Source organism: Neovison vison, chromosome 3 (genome assembly GCF_020171115.1).
Source record: "Neovison vison isolate M4711 chromosome 3, ASM_NN_V1, whole genome shotgun sequence".
Lineage (NCBI taxonomy): Eukaryota > Metazoa > Chordata > Mammalia > Carnivora > Mustelidae > Neogale > Neogale vison.
In genome coordinates this window covers 165,176,103-165,190,135 of record NC_058093.1, presented here as the reverse complement: position 1 = coordinate 165,190,135, position 14,033 = coordinate 165,176,103, and the positions used below count along the sequence as shown (strand labels likewise).

Here is a 14,033-nt window from a genome sequence, read left to right as displayed (position 1 = left end):
AGTGATGATATATGATTGCTTTTAAATAGCTTTAAGTTTATAAGAGCATTTAATCCATTTTATCTATCATTGATTTTCTATTTTTTTTTATTTTTAGTAAGTAACAAATTACCATTAGTCCAGTTTTGAGTATGAGTATAACAAACGACAAAAGGTCATGTCAGGTGTTTTTGGTTTTGTGTGTGTGTGGTTTTTTTTTTTTTTTTTCTGAACTTGGATTTGTTTTCATTCTGGGAAAACAAGTAACATTTTCTAATTTCTCATTGATTTATCTGGAATTACTCAGAATCAGGCCCTGAGATGGGTAGAATGTTTATTTGTATAAGTAGTCTATTTAGGAGCTGATTTTAGTTAACTGTGGTAAGGAAGTGAAGAAGTGAAGCAGGAAAAGAAGAGAAAATTAACACATTAACTCAGAGGTCTTCCACCAGAGAGGCAATAGAGCTGAGAGACTTTTTTTTTTTTTTTAAAGATTTTATTTATTTATTTGCCAGAGAGAGATCACAAGCAGGCAGAGAGGCAGGCAGAGAGAGAGAGGAGGAAGCAGGCTCCCTGCCGAGCAGAAAGCCTGATGCGGGGCTCGATCCCAGGACCCTGAGATCATGACCTGAGCCGAAGGCAGCAGCTTAACCACTGAGCCACCCAGGCGCCCATTGAGCTGAGAGACTTTTATACCAACTCCCATGAAATTTTCCTTTAGGTCTGAAGAGGATAGAGTCAGTACTTATTGCCACCTGAGAGGTAGAGAGAGAACACCTTGAAATAAAGAAATGTGGGTGTTGAAAGCTGGAGATCAGATTAACATACACTATGATGTAAAAAACAAGGGGAATCGACATTTGCTACAGTCATCATACGAAACTTCCAGACAATAAAAACAAGCACAAAAATACATTTCTAGACATCTCACACTGTAACAGTATCAACTATTTTACCAGACTTTCACTTCAGGCCATACCATATCTGTGACTGGGTTTACTTTCCTTCTCTAAACAACTATGACCCTGGACAAAATATATGAAACCGTTGTTTTAAGACATTGCACACCAGACCCTGAACTATGATCTCTGAAAGAAGGGAATCAATAGAAATGGGCCCAAAACAATGCAGGACCCAGTGCAGAAAGGTAAATTCTAGGTATTACCATGGTCTTAGGAAGTTGAATAAATTGGAGTGTAGGGAGATTGAGGAGGCTTGAATTTTTTTTTTTTTTAAGATTTTATTTATTTATTTGACAGAGCGAGATCACAAGTAGACGGAGAGGCAGGCAGAGAGAGAGAGAGAGAGAGGGAAGCAGGCTCCCTGCTGAGCAGAGAGCCCGATGCGGGACTGGATCCCAGGACCCTGAGATTATGACCTCAGCCGAAGGCAGCGGCTTAACCCACTGAGCCACCCAGGCGCCAGAGGTAATTTGCAGGACAAATTACCAGAGAGTTGGAAGCCATTTTGAGAAATCTGAAATGATTCCCTGTGGTTCATTTTATGATGCCAGAATTACCCTGATGCGAATAACAGACAAATATATTATAAGAAAATGAAACTACAGACCAATTATCTTCATGAACATAGATGCAAAAAATTTCCATAAAACTTCAGCAAATAGAATCAAGCACTATATAAAACATACGAAACATTCTGACTGAATTTTAGTACCTTTAAGTTTATTTTTAAGAGCATTTAATCCATTTTATATTTCATTTGTGTTTCTATTTTTTTGTTGTTTTTACTAAGTAGTAATTACCATTGGTCCAAGTTAGCTTTATCATAGGACTGTAAGGATAGTATAATATTGAAAATCAAATATGTGAGTATTAATAGGAGTAATCCTCTTAATATTCCTTTTAGCAGAATAAAGAACAAACATACCATCATCTCAATAGGTAGCTCTACCCCTGAAACTGGGTTTCAGTTACCATTTGTCATGTTTTCTCAACTGTCAGGTAATGAAGTATGTCTCTTGTTGTGTGGAGGTCTGAGAAAATGCTTAATGGTGAAGAGAGGTTCTCATATTTTCTGAAAACTGCTAGACACCTTTGACCTAGTGTCTAAGTCAGTTTGGGCTGCTGTAACAGAATACCAAGACCAGGAAGCTTCTATACAACAAAAAGTTATTTTCCTATGTTCTGAGGTTGGAAATGCAAGATCAGGGTGCCAACATAGCTAGGTTCTTGGTGAAGACCAACATTCGTTTGCAGATGGCCATCTTCTGGATGTGTCTTCACATAGTGGAAGGGCAAGAGGGTTCTGTGGGGTCTCTTTTATAAGGGCACTAATCCTATTCCTGAGAGCTTTATCCTTCATGAACTAATCACCTCCCAGGGCACTGTATCTTAATACCATCATGGGGGGAGGCATGTATGAGGATTTAGACATATGAATTTGGGGGAGATGGGGCAGGGAGCTTAAACATTTAGTCCATAGCATTTGGTATGAAATACCACTATGTATAAAGAGTTTGAGAAAATCTGCTGAAGACTAAGTTGAAGCCAGTCATTGATGGTCATAACAGTTGATATCTGAAGTTCTCTTCAGGTATAAGGTAAACAGATGAGGCTGGGCTATGGTGAGAGTAGAGCAGCTTGTTTTCTCCTGCAAGATCACTACTCTGGGACTCTGTTCTCAGTTTGCTTGCTCTCACACACCTCATTCCTTTCTAGACACATGGGGTACTGTGATCTCTCTTGTTGCCATGTGGATGAGTCTCCCTTAGAAACTTGGGTTCATAGATGAGTCATTTTAGCTTGAACTTTTACTCCTTTCCTACTAGTTTTCTGTCATGGTAAATGAGGTACTTGGCACCCATGAAAACTAGGCCCATCTCCCAGCATTGTAAGGAGACAGAACAGAAATGACAAAAGGTCACAAATTATTAAAAATAATGTTGGGTGTCACAGTGCTCATTTCTTTGAAGTACCAGAACCTCTGCATTTTTCAAAAGCCAATTTAATGATCTGCCCCATTTTAGGAAGCAAAAACATCTAATTAAAAGGACTTGGCAAAGATAAACTCTCATCTGCATATAAACTATGTGACATGGAATGATCTAGTTGCATTGAGCTCTCATTAATCTGTGTTACTCAAACTCCTGTGTATGGACACAATAAATAGTTTTAATTTTGAGGAAGTGAAACCTCTAACACTCTTAGCCAACACTAGAGTTTAGTTTTAAGATGTTAAACTAAAATTACTTCTTAGGATAAATATTACTTAGTCATGGTAGGGTTTCTCAACCTCAGCATTACTGCCATCTTGGGTGAGACTGTTGTCCAAGTGGGACGCTGGGATGTGTTGGAGGATGTTTAGCAATATTATACTTGGCCTCTTCCAAGTATAAGCCAATAGCAAACCCCCAGCCATGTCAATTAAATATGCTTGTGACACTGACTTCTTTTGTATTAAAAGTACATTTTAGAGCACCATTTCAATTCTTCTGTTAATTTATTTTTAGTAGTTACTATAGACCTTAAAATATTTATCTTATCATTATTAAGTTCAAGGTAGTATTAGTTTAATTCCAGTAAAACAAAACAACTTTACTACAATATTGCCCCACCCCCTGGACAATATATATATCATAAATTACATGTAAAATATAAGCATATAAATACATGTATATATAAATGCAGTATTATAGTTAGAAATTCACAAAATCTTATGCTTTTAAGGGAAGCAAGAAGGAGAAAAAAATACAGTCTTTCACATTTACACAAATAGATGTTATTTCGGATGTTTTTCATTTCTTTTAGTGCTTATCATTTAGCACCTTCCCTATTTACCTTTCTGTCTATAAGACTGCATTTAGTATTTCTCATTAAGTAGGTCTTCTTGCAATGAATTCTTTATTTTTTTCCTGAGGAGATTTCTATTCTGTCATCATTTTAAAACATTATGCTGCTTTTTATAAAAGTCTTCATTGACTGGTTTTTCTGTTGGTACATTTTCCTTTACTTTTCTTTATTGTTTTTTTCTTTACACTCCTTAGTTCAGGTGGTTTCTATTGACCTGTCTTCAAATTCACTAATTCCTTCTTTTGCCATATCATATCTGCAGTTGACCCTAAGTAGTAAATTTTTTATTTTATTATTATTTTCAAGTACAGAATTTCCAAGTATATTTTTTTAAAAATTAAAACTGTGATGTGTTATTTATTTAAAAGACCAGACATGAGCAGATGGTGTCAAAATGTTAATATTTGTTTATTTGGTTAGTAGGGCATAGGTATCTGTTATACTACCCAGTGTAATATTTTCTATTTATGAATTTTTTGAGATAATTTTTAAAGTTCTTTTTATTTGACATATGCTGTATTATTAGTTTCAGAGGTAGAATTTAGTGATTCATCAGTTACATGTAACACCTAGTGCTCATTACTTCAGGTGCCCCTCTTAATGTCCGTCACCCAGTTATCCCATCCACCCACTCAATTGCCCTCCAGCCACCCTGCTTGTTTCCTAGAATTAAGAGTCTCTTATGGTTCTCCTCTCTCTCTGTTTTCATCATATTTTATTTTTCCTTTCCTTTCCGATGTTCTTCTGTTGTGTTTCTTAAATTCCACATCTAATATACACCTTTTAAAATTTCTGTATCTTTATTGAAATTCTTTAATTGTTGGCATGTGTTAGTACTTCTTTTTTCCATGTAAATTTATTTTTCTCTGTCTTCTTTGATGTCATTGTTGGCTAAAAACAACATGGGGCACACTCAGAATTAATTAGTAATGAATTCTTTTGTCCTAATCATGGGTCTCACTTTTCTGGGTGTGTGTGTGTGTGTGTGTGTGTGTGTGTGTGGTAATTTGTAATCTCTTATTCAATAGGAATATTTTTCCAGATCCTAATTTTTTTTATTTTTCTTGACTATTCTAGACTTACTCTCTGGGATCTCTCTATCCTTTGGGATGTGCAGTAGCTGATGTGTCTGTTCAGATTTGTTTTTCTTGTTCATGTTCTTGTTTTTTACCCTAATTTCATAGGGACCGCCCCCATACCCATGTGGCTTAGTGGTCAGCCATAATTTGCATATGGGTAATGCTTCAAGATCTGACCCTAGTATGGCTTTACTGTCTACAGGTGGATCTGTGTTGGGGACAGGATTGCAAAGTGCAGCCATTCTTCAAGTCAGCTTGAGCTTTTACTTTTTTTCTGGGCCCTCTTTGTTTCTCCTATGAATGTGTGTGGTTGTTAGTAATCCAGGGAGATTGGGAGCATTTATCTCTCTCATATACAGATTCTCATCATCAGATTTCTGGCTGATCTGCATATATGCCAACTTAATTTATGTCAAGGGACCCAGATTTTCTCTGTTAATTTCTTTATGAACTTAGTAATTATGCGGCTACCACCACCAGGCATGAGCTTGCCTCCTCCATTCCAAATCACTTCCATTCATTCTGGCAGGAAGGGTGCTTATTTTAATCAAACCAGTTATATCCTGGTTAAATGACTGTGCTGACCATGAAGAGGATTAAAGAATATCCCTGGTAAGAAGGCCTCAGATTCAGCTATTCTTACCTAAGTTCCAGCAGTTCTTTAATAAACACCTCTCAAGTATTGGCTAGGGTGTGGAGACCTTAAACTCTGCTGGTGATAATGTGAAATTGGATGATAATATTGGAATTGACTGGGAACAGTCAAGGGGATCATTTGAGGTACTGAAAATGTTTTATACCTTGATGGTGGCTGTGGTTACATGAACAAAATCACCTGTTAAGACCTATTAAAAACTCTCTTTAAAAGAAAACATTTCATTTTATGTAAATTAAAACAGTAAAATTGATGTAAACTTAGAATCTCTATTGAAGATTTTTTGTGCCAGATGTGGTTCAGTCAGTTAAGTGTCTAACTTGGTGTTGGCTCAGGTTGTGATCTCTCAGGGTCCTGAGATCAAGCCCTGTGCAAGCTTCACACTCAGTGCAGAATCTGCTTATGATTCTTGTTCCCTCTTCCTCTGCTCCTCCTACTCATGCTCTCTTTCTTTCCCTCTCTCTAAAATAAATAAATAAATATTTAAAACAATAAGGTTCTTTGTAAGATGCTCTCTTTCAGGCTGAAGTTCTTCCCTTTTACTCTAATTTTGCTAAGGGTTTTAAATCATGAATGATTTAATGGATGGGTCTTAAAATCCATGAATGGATTTTATAAAATTCTTTTATTCTGGCTGTCTTAGAAACTGTTTAATCTACCAATGTGACAGATTATATGAAGACTTTTCTAAATTTCTAGATGCAAATAGTGAACCTGTAAGAATACTGCAAACAAACAAACAAACAAACAAACAAAAACTCATCTAGCCATTGCCCACATCACTGTGGCTAATATTTTTTTCCAAACTACTTAATCATTAAGTATTTGAAACTTAAGTTAAATAGATACTTTTCCAATTCCTCTAAATACATCAATGTATATGTCCTAAAAATAAAGACATCTGTTTATATAATCACAGAAGTTATCAATTTGAGTGAGTTTATTTCATCTAAGTTTTCAACCTTATTTGCATATAATTGTTCTACATGGTTTTTAATTTTTTTTTTATCTCAGCTGTGCTTATAATTATTTTGTCATTTTTCCTAGTTCATTTTTTAGTTTTACTATCTCCTTCCTTCCAATTTTTTTCTTCTTTTTTTTAGTCTTCATAAAGTAACTATAATTATAACAATCATGGCAACAGAGATTCAGAAAAGATGGAGTGAAGGAGTAGGGGACCCTTTTTCAACTGGTCTCCTGAATTGAGCTGGATATCTACCAGACCACTATGAATACCCATGAAATCAGCCTGAGGTGTAAGACTATATATATCTTGATCTCTAGAAAAAGGATATCTCTGGTGGTTGGTCTCAAGTTGTGAAGTGTGGACCTTTGATTCTACAGCCAGATATTGGAAGATAAATGGAAGGAGGAGGGAGCCTCCAGGATCCTACACCACCAGACCACAAAAACTTCCCACTCTAGGATGGGCACAGACTCACAGACTGGTAGCAGCAGGGAAAAGACTTTATAGCAACCCCCCAGACTGAAACCTGGAGCTGCAGGGGCACCTGTGCAAACTGGGGCAGCTGGAGGTTTTAGAAACACAAAGGGCAGCAACATGACTGTACCTGGAAGGGAGAACTGGGAATTCTGCTGTGGGGTGCACAACCCAGGATGCTGTGGCTTTTAGCAGCACAGACAGAAACAAAGACATTGTGACTTGGAGAGCTCACTGAAGAACAGACTGATCTCTCTATTCTGAGACAGAGGTTTGGATGCAGTCACTTTTTTTTTTTAATTTAACTTTATTTTTAAAATGTTCCAGGATTCATTTTTTATGTACCACACCCAGAGCTCCATGCAATACATGCCCTCCTTAATAACTACCACCAGGTTCACCCAATTCCCCACTCTCTCCCCTCCACAACCCTCAGTTGGTTTCTCAGAGTCCACAGTCTCTCATGGTTCATCACCCCCCCTCCTCCAGTTTCTCCCAATTCACTTTTCCTTTGCTTCTCTTAATGTCCTCCATGTTATTCCTTATGCTCTACAAGTAAGTGAAACCATATGATAATTGACTTTCTCTGCTTGGCTTATTTCACTTAGCATAATCTCCCCTAGTCCTATCCAAGTTGATAGAAAATATGGGTATTCATCCTTTCTGATGGAGGTGTAATATTCCATTGTATATATGGATACAGTCACTTCTGCTCTGACTCTCAGAAGAGATGCAGAAAGCCACCAGGAAAAGCTGCCAGAGAACAACCCCCCCCAAAAAAAAACCATTTTTACTGAGCCCATTCCCCACCCCACATGGGGCGAGGCAACCTACCCAAAGAGGGTTGCCTGAGTAACAGGGGGGGAGGCCCCTCCCCCAGAAGACAGGCTGGAAGAACAAGAGGTCAACAACCCTAAAGTCCCTATAACATAGGTGCATCTTGCTTGGGTTGTGGTCAATAATTTGAACTCTATACATTTCCTCAACCACCCTCAACAAAACAACTAAGAGGAGGAGCCCCCACCATGGGATTCAGACTGTGACCTCTGTCACAGAAGTAATGGATATGAATATAAGCAAGATGTCAGAAATAGATTTCAGGGTAAAGTTATGAAGACAATAACTAGGATGGAGAAAACCACTAATGGCAACATAGATTCTCTAAGGGCAGAAATGAGCCGATCTGACAGAACTTAAAAATGCTATCAGTGAGATCCAATCTAATCTAGATATAGCTAGAGTAAATGAGACAGAAGAACGAATTAGTGACCTAGAAGACAAACTGATAGAAAAGAAGGAAAAGGAGAAGGCCTGGAACAAACAGCTTAAAAATCCATGAAAACAGAACTAAAGAAACGATGCCATGAAATGTTCCAATGTCAGAATTCTTGGGATCCCTGAGGGAGGAGAGAGAGAGAGAGAGAGAGAGGACTAGGAGATATATTTGAGCAAATCATAGCTGAGAACTTCCCTAATCTGGGGAATGATACAAGCATTCATGTCCTAGAGGCAGAGAGGACCCCTGCCAAGATCAAGGAAAACAGACCAATGCCCCAGAATATAATGGGAAAACTTGCAAGTTGTATAACCAAAGAAACCATCTTAAGGACAGTAAGGGGGAAGAGATTCTTTTCCTACAGAGGGAGGAACAGCAGAATAATGTCAGACCTGTTCACAGAGACCAGGCAAGCAAAAAAGTGCTATCATTACATATTCAGGGTACTTAATGAGAAGAACATGTAACCAAGAATACTTTATCCAGCAAGGCTGTCATTTAGAATAGATGGAGAGATAAAGAGCATCCAGGACCTCCAGAAACTGAAAGAGCCACTAAGCTGGCCCTGCAAAAAATATTAAGAAGGGTTCTATATAAGGAGAAAGACCCCAGGAGTGATATAGAACAGAAATTTACAGAAGTAACCTATAGAAACAAGGACTTCACAGGCAACGTGATGACAATAAAATTGTATCTTTCAATAATCATTCTCAACGTGAAAGACCTAAATTCTCCCATAAAATGGCGCAGGGTTGCAGGTTGGATAAAAAGACAGGACCCATCTGTATGCTATCTACAATAGATTCATTTTGAACATAAAGGTACATCCAGACTGAAAGTGAAGGGATGGAGAATCATCTTTCATGCCAACAGTCCTCAAAAGAAAGCTGGGGTAGAAATTCTAACATCAGAAAAATTAGATTTTAAGAGAAAGACTATAGTTAGAGATACAGAAGGACACTATATCATCCTAAAGAGTCTATGCAACAACAACAAAAAAATCTAACAATTGTAAATATCTATGCTGCCAATGTGGGAGCAGCCAAATACATAAGCCAACTGTTAACCAAAATAGAGACATATTGATATTAATACATTAACAATAAGAGACCTCAACACTCCACTCTCAGCAGTAGATCACAAAAGACACACAAAAATGGAAAAACATTCCATGCTCATGGATCGAAAGAATAAACATTGTTAAAATGTGTATGCACCCAGAGCAGTCTATACTTTCAACACCATCCTGATCAGAATACCAACATTTTTCAAAATGCCGGAATAAACAATCCTGAACTTTTTATGGAATCAGAAAAAAACCCGAATTGCCAATGAAATGTTGAAAAAGGAAAATAAAGCTGGAGGCATCATGCTGCCTGAATTCAAGCTATATTACAAAGCTGGAATCACCAAGACAGCATAGTACTGGCACAAAAACAGACACATAGACCAATGGAACTTGAATAAAGAGCCCAGGTAGGGATCCTCAAATCTATGGTCAAATAATCTTTGACAATGCAGGAAAAAATATCCAGCAGAAAAGAAAGTCTCTTCAATAAATGGTGCTGGGAAAATTGGACAGCTCTATATAGAAGAATGAAACTTGGCCATTCTCTTACACCATACACAAAGAAAACTCAAAATGCATGAAAGACCTCAATGTGAGAGAGAAATCCATCAAAATCCTACAGGAGAACATAAGCAGTAACCTATTCGACATCAGCCACAGCAACTTCTTTCAAGATACATCTTCAAAGGCAAGGAAAACAAAAGTGAAAATGAACTTTTGGGACTTCATTAAGATAAAAACCTTCTGCACAGCAAAGGAAACCATCAATAAAACGAAGAAACAACCCTCAGAATGGGAGAAGATACTTGCAAATGACACTACAGACAAAGGACTGATATCCAAGATCTATAAAGAACTTCTCAAAAAACACATAATCAAGTCAAAAAATGGGCAGAAGACATGAAAAGACACTTCTCCAAAGAAGACATATAAATGGCTAACAGACATAGCAGACACATGAAAAGATGTTCATCATCATTAGCCATCAGGGAAATTCAAATCAAAACCACACTGAGATATCACCTCACACCAGTTAAGATGGCAAAAATTAACAAGGCAAGAAACAAGTATGTTGGAGGGGTTGTGGAGAAAGGGCAACCCTCTTACACGCTTGCTAATAATACAAGTTGCTAGAGCCACTTTGGAAAACAGTGTGAAGGTTCATTAAAAAATTTCCTATGACCCTGCAATTGCACTACTGGTATTTACCCCAAAGATACAGATGTAGTGAAAAGAAGGGCCATATGCACCCCAATGTTCATAGCAGCAAATGTCCACAATAGCCAAACTGTGTAAAGAGTGGAGATGTCCTTTAGCAGATGAATGGATAAAGATGTGGTCCATATATACAATGGAATATTGCTCAGCCATCAGAAAGGATGAATATGCAACTTTTGCATTAACATGGATGGGACTGGAGGAGATTATGCTAAGTGAAATAAGCAGAGAAATTCAATTATCATATGGTTTCACTTATTTGTGGATCATAAAGAATACCATGGAGAACATTAGGAGAAGGAAGGAAAAATGAAGGGGTGGAAATCAGAGGGGGAGATGAACCAGGAGAGACTATGGGCTCCAAGAAACTAACTGAGGGTTTTAGAGAGGAGGGTGTTGGGGGGGTGGATTAGTCCAGTGATGGGTATTAAGGAAGGCACAGATTGCGTGGAGCTCTGTGTTATATGCAAACAATGAATCATGGAACACTACATCAAAAACTAATAATGTACTGTATGGTGACTAACATAACATAATAAAAAAAATGATGGTAAGAATGTAAGTCGGTAGAGTCATTTGGAAAAAATGTCTGGATCTATCTGTTAAAGCCTAATTTATGCATATTCTAGTACTTTTAGTTATTTTTCTGAAAGATACCTATATACCAATATATAGGTAGGTACAAGGATGTTCATAGCAGCATTATTCATAATAACTCCAAATTGGACACAAACAGGTTATCTGATAGACAAATTGTGTTGCATTCAAGCATCCACCAATAAAAGTGGTTGAACTATATGATACTATAATTGTGGACCACTATTCATTAGTTAAAATAAATAAACTCTCCACATGAATGTACCTCATAGGTATAATGTTGAGTGAAAGAGTTCAAAGAATACATTATCCATGATGCTAATCCACGAATTTAGTAATCAAAAAATAGTGAATAACTTCAGGCAGTGGAGTCAGGAGTGACTGTGAGAGGTCACAAAGGGTCCTTTAGATTTGATGGTAATGTTTTGTTTCTGGATGTAGGCAGCGATTACATTGTTGTGTTCATTTTATTCATATTCACCAAGCTAAACACATGATTCTTCACTTTTATTTTGGTACTATTGGTTCATTATTCATTACTTCATTAAAAAGTATTGTTTGTCATTTAATATTATGACTCCATTTCATAAGATAAAATTTTATCTCAAGTCTGTGATCTATTTTCCAATGCAAATGAATTATCCATCTCTCACTCCTAAATCCGGACATGACTAAAGCTTCTGACATCAGATTCAATGGAAAATTATACGTAGAATCCTCTTTACCTTCATAATGACTACTTCAAGCTTTGTAATGGAAGTAAAATTATCAGAATGATGTAAATAAATTTCTTTACAAATTTTATCAATGAATAATTCATATTTTTATAGAATGTCAAACATTCATAATGCTTTACCTTTCTAAAATCTTTGGTTTTATTTATTTATTTATTTATTTATTTTTAAATCTTTGTTTTTAAATAACGTCCACATTCATTGCTTTCAATGATCCTCACAGCATTTCTATGGAAAGTAGGTAACTTCCTCAGTCATACAACTAGTCATTGGTTTGTTAGATTAAAATTCATGTTTTTTGACTTCCAGATTAGTTTTTTTTTGTTGTTTTTTTTTTTCCTTTACTTCCACTTTACCACACTGTCAGACCATTTCCTTAATCATATTCTGGGATGTACCCATCACAGGTGTCTCATACTTCTTCATAATACAAATGCATATATTAAATCTGCCATGTTCCAGGATCAAATTTGTTTTAAATCACAAATAAAAACTCTCATGTAGGTGAAATTATTCCTATTTAGATTTATGTTACTCTCTCTATGGATAATAGAGATCCTGATCTAATTACCAGAGCTTGAAGATTTTAGTGTCAGTAGAAATTATTTCTGGACATTAACTGAATGGGAAAGTTAAATGTGACATGAGAAATACTTTCAACATGGTTCCCTATGATGCATATGTTACACCAATAATGTAAGATGAAATCTATGATATTTAAAGAACATTATAGTTTTAGACAGGAATCTCCACTTTTAGTCTTCAAAAATAGTGGTTTAAAAATGAAAATGTGTTTTTGAAATTGTTGGCATTTGAAAAAGATATGCTGTTTAGAAAGGGTGAAGTTTTAGTCACATTACAAAATATCAATGAATGTAAAAAGTGAAATACATATTAATTTTCAGAGTACTAATCTCTGTGATAAAAAATTTATAATCAAGGAGATTCACTTTTCTAAAAAAAAAGCAGGATCTCTTCTGAAATGGAGATTTTTTAAACGATTTTATTTATTTATTTGACAGATCACAGGTAGGCAGAGAGGCAGGCAGAGAGAGAGGGGGAAGCAGGCTCCCTGCTGAGCAGAGAGCACAACACGAGACTCAATCCCAGGACCCGGGGATCATGACCAGAGCCGAAGGCAGAGGCCTTAACCCACTGAGCCACCCAGGTGCCCCAAAATGGAGATTTTTATATTAGTTCTTTCAGTAGACTCATATACTCATTCTTGTGAAATCTGTTATGTACTTTCTCAGCATTAGGGGATAAAAAGTGAATTTCAGGGTTAAGATTTGCCATATATGCCAGAAGACAAAATTCTCATTTATATATTGCATTTCAGAGTTTTCTTCTAAACATCAATCTTAAACTGACATTCATGCCCACAATGATTTGCCAAGTTGCTGTTTTTAAAAGCAGTATAACCCTCAAGGTCATTTTCTCCTAATTATACCCTGTCCATAGGAAACTTGATTGAAACGTTTTTTTCTCAAACTGAGACTTGCTGAATAGAGAAAGCACTCCTTTCAGGTCAAGCTTTGTGCTCTGTGACATATTTACTGATTCTTTATTCTACAGCTGGCCTTTTCATTACCTAATGCAATGAGATAGGACTCAGATAATAAGTTCAGTAGATCTAAATGTCCTTAAGTTCAGATTTGCTTGTGAAAAATACAAGGGAAGTACCCACTCCCCTTATTTACTATTGATTTTGTTTCTTTAAATTTTTCCAGACCACACTGCATTGTCATACATTTTCTCCTGACAATGTCTATAACAAGAATTTGTGACATTTAAATTGTTTTACAAGAGAATTTTCTGAAAGTCAATTGCTGAGGAAGGACTGTAAATATATGCAAGTGTCAAGCAACAGTATTTTTTTAAATGTGAAATTTTCTATAAAGAACAACTTGTGTCACTGAGAGTCTCATCCCCTAATGCATACCTTAAAATGTTGTTATCAAATAGATATTTTAAATTTGGAATCACCACGTCTAGATAGTTCTAAAAACTAAAGTTTATTCAGCATTAATAAATTTGCTTGTAAATCACGAATCTGTGATGGTATAGTTATTTTATAAAGTGGAATAAACAAAGCTCAACAAAAAGTTTTCAAGAAAAGTTGGGGAATCGAGAGAGTGAGTAAGTAGAAAGATGAGTGCAGTTTGATAGGCAGTGT

The 14,033-nt window shown here is 36.4% G+C and overlaps 1 protein-coding gene across 1 annotated transcript in view; it reads right to left on the bottom strand.

Annotated features, from left to right (window-relative positions):
* LOC122903584 (60S ribosomal protein L32-like) overlaps nt 1–5,109 on the bottom strand; it is a 41,918-nt gene extending 36,809 nt beyond the window's left edge. Inside the window, exon 1 of the mRNA XM_044244394.1 lies at nt 4,988–5,109. Coding sequence (XP_044100329.1) covers nt 4,988–5,109 — 122 coding nt within the window. The remainder of the gene's footprint in view (nt 1–4,987) is intronic.
* Between the last annotated feature and the right edge of the window lie 8,924 nt (nt 5,110–14,033).